General features: G+C 45.1%; 1 protein-coding gene across 1 annotated transcript in view; it reads right to left on the reverse strand.

Moving 5' to 3' along the window:
- CAMSAP1 (calmodulin regulated spectrin associated protein 1) overlaps positions 1-8,091 on the reverse strand; it is a 28,837-nt gene extending 20,746 nt beyond the window's left edge. The window contains exons 1-2 of the mRNA XM_035555548.2: positions 7,828-8,091; positions 7,303-7,465 (exon numbers count right to left, since the gene is read on the reverse strand). Coding sequence (XP_035411441.1) covers positions 7,303-7,465 — 163 coding nt within the window. The 5' untranslated portion in view covers positions 7,828-8,091. The remainder of the gene's footprint in view (positions 1-7,302; positions 7,466-7,827) is intronic.
- Between the last annotated feature and the right edge of the window lie 2,569 nt (positions 8,092-10,660).

A 10,660-nucleotide genomic window follows, 5' to 3' on the forward strand; every position in this document is an offset into this window, starting at 1 on the left:
CAACTGATGAACTTCAAATAGAAGGAAAAACAAACCAAACAGAACAAAAAAACCACAAATGTTGGGAAAAGGATCCTATTTACTACCTTTTAAATGGTGACACAACGTTAGGCATCTATATTTGCACAGTTGCTAACGAAGGCAAAAAGCTTTCTCTCCACCACTAACACACAACAGGCACAACCCATCGGGGTGGGATTTTTCCACCCTTATCAAAACAGAAGACACTACTGGAATGTGATGCTCAGCTTCCTGCCTAACAAAGGCAGTGAAATCCCCCACACTAGTTCTTGTTTAAACTAGCAACATTTGTAAAGATTTTTAAAATTCTTGTTTAGCAATAAATTGACCCAGTTCTTAGCAATAAGATCCCATGTCTCACAGAGGTAAATACACTCAAGATTCTTTCTTTAAAAAATACACATCTTGTATCTTGGCTACTGTTCTTTATTCTGAACTTCCAGACGAGAGATCCCAAATCATTCTATACTGAAGAACCCTCCGGCCTCCTGTTTCCGATCTCCTGTAACTGCTTACAGACTGGATGGATTATAACGTGACCAGGATTGAAGATACAGGGGAGAAAAGAACAACTTCTAGTAGCAGGACTAATTATTTAAATGGCATCATTTAAAGTTATTCATAAACATTAATTGCCCAATACTTGCAATTTATTTCACCATAAGCACTTGCCAAGCTTTATTTCCTACATTCTTGGTGTATCCAAGACTTCTGCTAGCTAACTTTGGAGACCAACGCCTATCTGTTACAGCAGGGAACGGTACTGCAAATACAGTGATATCCCAACTAGAGGCCACATTGAAGATTTCAGATAGAAATACTTCAGTGCTGAAGAGTGGAATTATTAGCTTTACTATTTAATTCAGATTTACTTCATACTCTCCTTGCGGACATAAACACATTACCCACACGGCAGGGACAAATGAAAAATAAGTGGCAGAAAAAGCTGTAATGCAAAAAGAACGCTACAGAAGCAACTCTGTGTTGAGGAACTTCCACGCATCGCAGCTGCAGATGCCCTGTCCGCCACGCAGTCAGCTCAAGCTAGGGATAACACGGCCTTCCTAGTCAGGAGCATCCAACAAGAAGCGATTTATTTGTGAGACTGATCTTCAAAATTCGAAATCTGTACCTAGAAGTGCAATGCAGGAGACCTGTCTTTCACATCTCTGCTAATTAGTCTTATCTCTAGTACAATGCCACATAAAACAATCAGTTGCAGCACCCAGGTCAGCTCGTTCTCCCCTTACAAGCGCCAAGATTCCCAACTGTCAAAGTCTCAGAAATACGCTGTCAGTTTTAGAACAATTCAACACCAACAAGAATTAACCTAATGCTGATTTCATCTCCAGTAGCTGATTTCATCTCCATCTCCACAGGTAGCCACAGACACCCCGGACAGATTGCCCAACCCCTACCGTGGGGAGTAACGCCGTCTCCAAACATGCCACACACTCTTTGCTTGCCACACTGCTGAATGTGTCAATGCTCCTTTTGAAGAAAATGTCCCAGCCTCTCCAAGCCCCAGTTCCATAAGCATCTTTTTCAACACCTTACTTTCACGACCTATAACTGTACTTAGATGTAAGAACACTGTGTGTTCATCAAAACTTGTGCTTCTACACATTTGTGCTTTGGAATTCTGAAAATCAACTGGAAAAATTTAATTCTGAGCAAATAATGCCTGAGATACAAATACAAGAAGTTCAGCTTGAGCAGAGTTTAACAAATTCTACCAAAGCAAAACAAAAAAATAATTAAACCGTGTCCTTTCGTTGCTTATATTGCAGTCTCCAATACCATCCTAACTCCACAAGGAAGCCACTTCTACGTTACTACTGCGTGTTACCAAAAAGTGTGCAAATGCCTTCTGCTTTTCCTAACCTGCTCTCTCAGGAGTTACCTCTAGGGAAATCTTAGCATCAACTCCAATGCAAGCTTTACAGAGCATTTTCAAGCTTTTTGAAAGACATAAAACAAAAACTACCAGTGTTTCTATAGCAACTTCAAAATGAGATGGCATGCAACCTGATAATCAGACCTGTCAAAGTGCATACGTAATAATTCAGTTTGTCCTAAGTTCTTGTTAAGAATTGTCAAAGAATTCACCACGTTACATTCAGCAGCTGAGCTGACTGGACACTGATTTTATGCAAATGTTGCAAATGGCTGCATGCAGTCGACTCATAGAGCAAGGATGTCCAGTTTTGCTATCTCCAACACCTATAAAAACACAATAACATTTCTCCAACTTTCAGCAGCAAAAACTCTTAAGTCTTCTTGTCCCCTTGAGTCTAGTGCAGAGGTATCTGTACTGGCTATTTTTATAAAAGATGAAGCACTCAAAAATAAGCCAGCATAACTTCTCATTAAGCGATTCTTTTGGTACCCTGTCGGTGAATTCTAATCTCTCAAAAAAACCTGTCAGTTCCAAGTATAAATCATTCTGCATACAAGGTTTACAGGATTACAAAAATAACTTCACATGTAACAACAGTGAGAAAGACAATTATTTCCAGACTCTCCCCTCCTTGCTTTAGGGTAGGGACCATTTCTTTACCATCTCACTTACAAACGCCCGTTCAGAGACGATTAGCTAATTACAATTTGATACAGAAAAATAAAGCAATCCCGAACAAATTTGTCTTATCCCTTGAACTGAAGAAGTGGATGCCAGCCAGATCTGACTTTACCTCGAGAAGCATGAAGAACTGGTTTCACATGGAAAGAGAGCCAAAGCATCACGGTAAACAGAACGAAGCTTATTCAAATTGTGAGTAAGATTTCATTAGTATCAGTATCTGTTCACAGAATTATTTAGTGCTGCATGATGTCCTCTAAGCTGCAGAACAAAGCAGACGCTACACTTTCCCAGCAACTACGACCATGTACATTGTAACAAAAACATTCTTTGTTGGTTCTCATTACAGAACTCTATTATAAACTCCAGAAGTGATCTCTAATATTACACACACAAGTTTATGGAAAATGGGTAGCAAAAAAACAAGCGAAAGGCTTTGTGTACTGCTGGTGAGAGTGACTGCACTTTTATTATCCTATCTTTTGATCAGGCAGAAAGCCACAAATCTGGATAAACAGAAGAAAGAAAAGAATTATGGAATTCTTCACCTTGTAAACTTCACGCAAGTAAGATCCAGTGTTTATGAAACAGGCATTATTAAAGAAACAAAACGTTTAACTACTAGAATATTTGCAAAACACAACAGCTTTCATAAAAATATTTTTATTACAGACCAGAGAAGAAAGCTGGCAGAATAGGAACAGGGAACACAGGGGTTTACTTAGCCAAGTTTAGCCCAGGGAACATTTTCTCAGTGCCCCTACCAACTGGCAACTGTGGGTAGCTATCACGCTACTGTAAAACTTTATTTAACAGGTAAGTATTAAGTACTTCAAAGACAAGAAAAGCCACAACTTGCATTTCCTCTACAATGGATTACATTAACACTTGGCTCTCCTGCCTGTATCTCGCTAAACGTCTCGGGCTCCTGTTAGCAGTAAGCCTGGAATCCACGTAAAGCATGCTAGGCCATGGAAAGGTGTAAATAAGCAAAGCCCACCAGGTTCCTTTGGAACGACCTGAATTTTACAAGCTGTGATGAAGCAGCAGCAACATTTGTTATGGAAATGCTGGGAACAACACGCTCACAGCAAACTGCAACACACCAAGGCAAACAACACTTTCCTATGCTCCTTACATATCTAAGTTTTATCACAACCATGATGATGGAAATCAATTTCTACGCGTAAACTAATGCTGGCGTAGCTCAATCCACCGAGAAACCAAAGTTCTCCGTTGCCACTGCCTATTTTCCCAAGGTGCAGCACAAGAAATTGGCGCGGGGCTCGGCTGCTGCTCCACAACCTGCTTCATCCGACCGACTGGGGAAGAGCGATCGCTCCCAAGGATGGCTTGCCGAGCTGCTTGAAGCCTCCTACACTCCCTTCTGCAAGGTCAGAACAAAGTTTTCGGAGGGATTGAAGCACCCTGTGAACTCAGGTACCGCAGAAACCCAGTGGCACCCGTGCTCCTAGGCCACTTAAACCTTCAGAGTTGTGTTTTCACACTGCTGCCAGAATTCCTTAAAGCGGACATTTGGTTCTAATCAAAGATTGCTGATGGAAAAGATTATTCTGTTCTAATCAATTTCCCTCCCCTCGAACTACTGTCTCAGCTGAATGGACTTTATTATAGTCTTTCAGGTATGCAGGTTTCCAGATCCTTGTCCAGAAATTTTTACAGAGATCCGTGACATGCTCCCAGATTTATTTGGGGAAAGGGAGGGGGGTGACAGCAAACGGGGGAACACCTTCCTTCACAGCTCCACTCACTTCTCTTTTCTATAATTTGGGCAAACAGTTGTAAAATCCACCCATGGAATCCATGTGTGACAACCAGGCAGCCACCAGAGACAGGCAGGAGGAGCCACGTGCTGCCAGAAACAAAGCATTCAGCTCCATTCCTATTCAAAAAGGGGAGTTCTCACTCTAGCGGTATCTTGTGCTGAAGAGGGAAGGTAGCTGCGCGCAGCTGTTTGGCTACCAAAATTCTCGTTTCATGGGCAGAAGAGAAAAAAGAAAGAACACATCAAAGGAAACAAATCCCAAACTAAGACCTCAAATCCAAATTATGTAAGGTATGCCCTCAGTAATTTGTCCTTGAGAAAAAAAAAAACACAAAGGATGAAGAATTTTTCTATTTAGATGCCAGCCTAGATATGGAAAATTCAAATATCCTGCAACAGTAAATAGAAAATACAGTTTTGGGTAAAATCTACAGCGAAGATGATTATTAGCAACAGTCTACACTAGAACCTAATTCCTGTTCTTGACCACTTTCGCACTTAAGCATGAGCTTGGCCCTACTCAGGTGAAAATGAAATCCAGGATATGAACCAGCATTTGCAAGATGAAGGCACAAAATTATGTCAACTCATAATGTCAATTCCAAATCTAACATTTCAGAAAAACACTCTTCACTCAGCCACTTGAAGACAGTTATGGAAACCCTATCAGACAAGAATTACTTCGGAACATAAAAGAGTGCTTTAATATGATTAACAGAGAGCCTTTATTTTTTCACCAAACTGACTAGAACTAAGCCTAATGTAACAAAAAGCCCCCCTAAAAATATCTGCATAGTGAGATTTTATACTTGGAAGAATGGAATCCCAATTGCTCGGTAGCTGCCCAACACTCACTGAACATCCAATATATTACGATAAAACAAACAAAAAAAAAACAGAGATGACAAGTAACGTATTAAGTTCAAATATTACTCAAAATGGTAATCATGTAGAAAGCTTCTTTAGACCCATCTCTCTATGAATTAAAGAGGCTTATAAATTTCTAAGTATTCTGCAATGCCATGCTAGAAGCAACGGTTACTATGTGACGACTGCAGAAGCCATTTCAAAAATCAAACCAAATTTCCAGGGGCCATGGTTCTGAAAAGATACACGCACACAAAGCAAAACAAAACGTATGCACTGGAGCTAACCAAGAACACAACCCCAAGAGTCCCAGCAAAAACATTTGCTCAAGGCATTTAATTTCTATTAACGTATAATCTGAACAAGCCTAAATACAAACGGAAAATCTGGCAAATGCTGCTGCAGCCCTCCGTACACTAGAGACCACACCACTGCCATCACGACAGGTGGGTTTCTCTTTCAAAATTCTTTGTCGAAGGAAAGCCAAGTACTTTACTCACTGCAAGTCCGCGCTGTCAAGTGCACAAACAGATTTGTTCCCACCACACTGATCCAAGACCTACAGTCACAACCCTGAGTCCTGAGTCCAGAAGACACTACCCAGAAACATGAGGCCACCAAGTTTTCTCTGCAGCACAGGATCTATGCCAGTCGAACCTAAATCAGGATTAGCTTCCATTTGAAACCAAGTCATAATATAAATGGTGCATCTTCCTGGCCTGAATATCCATTTTCTCTCTGACCAATAACATTACAAACAAATGCAGCGACCGCAAAATACGTATGAGAAGAAACACCTGTTTACTTCTTCAAAGTTATCAACGTTTCCTTAACACCCTCCCCAAATCCCCACATTTTTAAGCTTCATTTAATAAACGTATTTTTTGTCTCTTGGTGCTCGTATTAAAATACCTTCACTAATTTTAAATGTTACAAAAGCACAATTTTCTTTCTATTTTCCCCGCCATCATTAATGTGGTCAGACCACTGACAGAGCTGGTAATATTAAAGAAAAATAATTTAGAAAATCTTTCAAAAAGGGTAATATTTAACTGCAGGAATGCACTGCTTTTCTCCAGCCTTGTCACAAAGTAAGCTAGTGCTAATCCATTAAGCATATTATGAGTTTGTCGAATTAGACTTAGATTAACAGGGCTACCTCATTTTCCAAAACAAGATTCTGTAGATGCTTTTATTATATGTTTTGGATAAACAAAAACAAGTGCTCCAGCATACTCCTTCATAATGAAGCTACTTGAACACAAGAGGCACCCAGCAGCAATAACTCAAAATAGACAGGTAGATCAGGTTCCAAACAAAAAAGCGAATTTCAACAGATGCCAGGAAGATACTGTACAAATGTGACTCCAGAACTCTTTCTTTTTCCACGTTTGGCTGTAATGGTTTATACCAACATCTGGGAAGGGAGAACTCCTCCTCCATCACCCACACCTTGCTTCCACAGAACACAGACGAACTGTATCTGCTCACGCAACGTTTCTTTCACATAAAAGACTTTTTCCAATCACAAATGGTTTGGTTTTTAGTGCATTCTGAAACCAGTAACGCAGCCTGGCAGAACAAAACAGAAACCACCTAGCCGAGCATACAAAGAGCATCTAGCTCTTCGCATCTGTTGGCCGAGATGACTAGACAAGGAAGCGCACCACAGCCTCCACAACCTGATGGGATTCGAGGCCTGCAAGTACTGAGAGTCCACGTGGCTAAAACGAGGATTTAAACGTTGCGAGATATGCATTTTTCGTCATAAATAATAATGATAACAACAAAAACCATAATAAACGTTATTGGCGAGCATTCGCTGTCTGGTTTGCTGATTCGGAGCGGCTCACACAGGTCCATTATTCCTGGTGGAGGTACCAGGAAACACGTAACGCTCCAAGGGAATGGTCTGTCACGTTATCGATATTTAAAACAAAGGCGATTTCGGCTTAATTTGATTACTCCTGGAAGGGGGGGGGGGGGGGGGGGGAAGCGGAGACGGCGAGCACACCCGCGCACGCCCTCCTGACAGCGGCGACCTCACCTATTCCGTAGGCTTTCGCGCAGATCCACTGTAGATTAGCAGCTATTTTCGCTCGGGCTGAATCATAGAGCTCCAAGGGGACGATCTCCACGGCGCTATCCGCCAGGGCATCCATTTTTCTCCTGGCGCCGTCTCCGCCCGCGCCGACCTCAGCATCCACCATCTGGAAGGACAACAAAAGACCGCGGGCCTGACGGGGGGCTCGGCGCCCCCCCCGGCGGCTCCGCACCCCCGGGGGCAGCACCTGGGGCTCCGTCCCCCGCCGGGCCCGGGAGAGGCAGCACAGCTCCCTCACGCCCATGCTCCGGGAGGACGAGGAGCAGCAGCAGCAGGAGGAGGAGGAGGAGGAGGAGGAGGAGGTGGAGGAGGAGGAGGAGGAGGAAGGCAGGGGACCGGCGGCTCCCCCTCCCCTCCCCGCCGCGGCCCTGCCCGCCTCCCCGCCCCCACCCTGAGGAGGAGGAGGGGGGGGGGGAGGAAGGCAGCAGCCCCCACCCCCCCGGCTCCCCGCAGGCCCCGCCGCCTCACCTTGCTACCGCCGCCTCATCCCCGGGCACGGCGGCCGCCGCCTCAGCCAGCGGAGCCCCGGCGGCGCCTCGGGGGGCGGCGGCTGAGGGGGGAGGAGGAGGAGGAGGAGGAGGAGGAGGAGAGGAGGAGGAGGAAGGCTGGGCCGGGGGAGGAGGAAGAAGAGGAGGAGGAGGAGGAAGGGGGAGGAAGGCAGCAGCCGCCGCCGCCGCCGGGCCGGGGCTGGCAACGCTCGGGACCGCGCGCGCGCGCATGCGCCCGCCCCGCGCGCGCTCCCGTGCCCCCCGCCCGCCTGCCCCCCCGCTCGCTCCCGGCCCGGGGCGGCGTGCGCGCGCGCGCTCGGCGGGCGGCCACTGCGCAGGCGCCGCCGCCCCGCCGGGTCTGCCGCCCGCGGCCCTCGCTTGGCAACCGTCGCCATGGCGACCGCGAGCCCGGCCCGCGGCGGGCCGCGGCCTGCGCTCCGCGGGGCGATGGCGGCCCCGGCACGGTGCGGCCCCCTCTCCCGGGGGCCTTCACCTCACGGGCTCGATGCCCCGTGGTGATGTGCGCGGACAAGCGCTCGGTGTTAAAAAAAAAAAAAAAAAAAAAAAGAGCCTGCACACCAGGGAGAGCACAAAGAAAGGCCCCGGGCCTGTCCCGGCCCCGGGGGGTTCCCCTCACGAGATGGGCTCCAGCCGCCACCCCGGTGCTGCCTCAGCTCTTGTTGAGGTCTCCTGGCCCCGGCTGTGGTTCCTGAGCAGCTGGGTGCTGCGTGGTGGAGCTGCGATGGTCCCTGAGGTGGTCCCCGAGATGGTCCTGAGATGGCCCCCAAGATGGTCCCTGAGATGGTCCCCGAGCTGAGCCTTTCAGCTGAAAACTTTGATGACGGCCATAACGGCCCAGGCTGCTTCCCCTCCCTGTTTGCACAGCAGGGGTGTCAGAAGGCCCCATCCCACCGGTCTGCGATCCTACGGGCACGCAGGGCTCGTGCAGGCCGTGTTAACAGACAAAAGTGCAGAATCGGAGGTTTTAGGGTGACTCACGTTGAGCTCGAGGCCTGCCACAGGCAGCCCATTGTTCGCGTGTTTGCTCTGACAGCCGTGTTGTTCTCGGTGCTGTCTCACCACGTTTTGCAGTTGTCAGTTGGGCCTCCTTTATCATGCAGGGAAGAATATAAATGCCCAAGAATTTCTGTCTTTTGACTGTAAATCATTAACCAGGAAAACCTTTGGGTACACAATAACTTCCACAGTAGTAAAATCAGACATTTGCTTCATGCTATCTTTCCTGCCGGGCAGCCAACCACCGTTGACAAAACATCAGAACTGCCAGTTTGATCATCAGCAATACTTTCCTCCAGGTCATTACAATCAATTTCCCCCAAGACTTGATCTGTTAATATCTGATCATGATCAAAGGATGCCAAAGGTGGTTTCCATGCAGAAGACCGGCTTATGTATCCCGTGTATTTCAAAACAAATGGAGAATTTGATCACCTGCTTTATGTCATGATACATAGAAAGCAGCAAGTAATGTTTGACAAGTATAAAAAGGTTTGTTTGTTTATCTTTTTGGGTGCAGGTAGACTATCCCAAGTTCCTTAGAGTTCTTTTGCTGCTGGTGGTCTACCAGCCACCATCTGAAGGCCCGCAGGCTCATAAGTACTGCTGGAGCCAGCAAGTGCATCCCTGTACGGTGCGTGGTGGCTTCATGATCAAAACAAGATCCTGTAGGTTGACTGACTTGACAAGTTGCATTACTGGAAGCAGGGCTCATGTCAAAAGTGAAGTTACGTGATGAAGAGAGTTGAGCCTTCGACGCATGCACTGGATCGATGAATTACCTCAATATCCTTCTTATGAAAAAGCGATTATAAGCTTAGCCACACAACAATGATAGCAGACTGGCATTATTCTACCTAATTTTATTTGTTATGATTCTCATAAATTATTTTTTGTTACACATAACTGGTAGACTGTATAAACATTTCAAAAATTTTTAAAGATTAATTTAGGTCTGTCTTAAGATTCAACATTTATTTCCCTATATCTTTTTGTAATGCAAATGCAGGGCAATCTGTTTCATGTCATCAGGAAATATGATCTGGTGTTCAAAGGTTATCCCAGCCTACTTAATTGCAAGATTGTATGCAATTAAAGTAGATGTCCCTTGCAAATAACTTGCTAGTTGTTTTATAATCTCTGAAGAGTTTGGTTTTCAATAGCTTTTTACAGGCTGTTGATTTGTGACGTTATCATTATAACAAGCTGCTTTTGTTTTTAGATTAAGGCCCAATCCAAATCCCCTTAAACTCAAGAAGAATGTTTTCATTTACGTAGTGGATTGGGCATTAAACGTGCTGCAGAAACAGAATGGCCCTTTGACTCTTAGAGCAGGTGACCTGTATCTGAGGGCAAAGGTGCACACTGGGAGAAAATTGTCCTACTTTTTTCTCTGATATATTTTTGCTATAAAGAATGGATCTAGTTGTTCAACTTATCAGAATGACTTAGAAACAAAATATGTTTTAAGATGGTGGCAGACTACCTTGGCAAAGCAAAGCCAATATTACTAAGACCCCTGAAACTCTCAAGGTAAAAAAGTAGAAACGTTTGGCTCAAGAAAATGAACACTGTGGAGAAAAAGCATAAGGGGAAGTCCAGTGGCAAAGAGAATGTCATTCTTTTACAGGCTGATGTTGAACTAAAGACCCTGACTTAGTACTACCTTTTTTTTCCCTTTTAATTTATATTGTGTTATCCTCTGGATTTGCATTTATTTATCACTGTTTTCCAGTCCCAGTGTGAAATGTGCTGTGACTTCTTCCTCTATGGTAATATCCTGTAACCGTTACTTA

This window comes from Cygnus atratus, chromosome 19, assembly GCF_013377495.2.
Source record: "Cygnus atratus isolate AKBS03 ecotype Queensland, Australia chromosome 19, CAtr_DNAZoo_HiC_assembly, whole genome shotgun sequence".
NCBI classification, from domain to species: domain Eukaryota; kingdom Metazoa; phylum Chordata; class Aves; order Anseriformes; family Anatidae; genus Cygnus; species Cygnus atratus.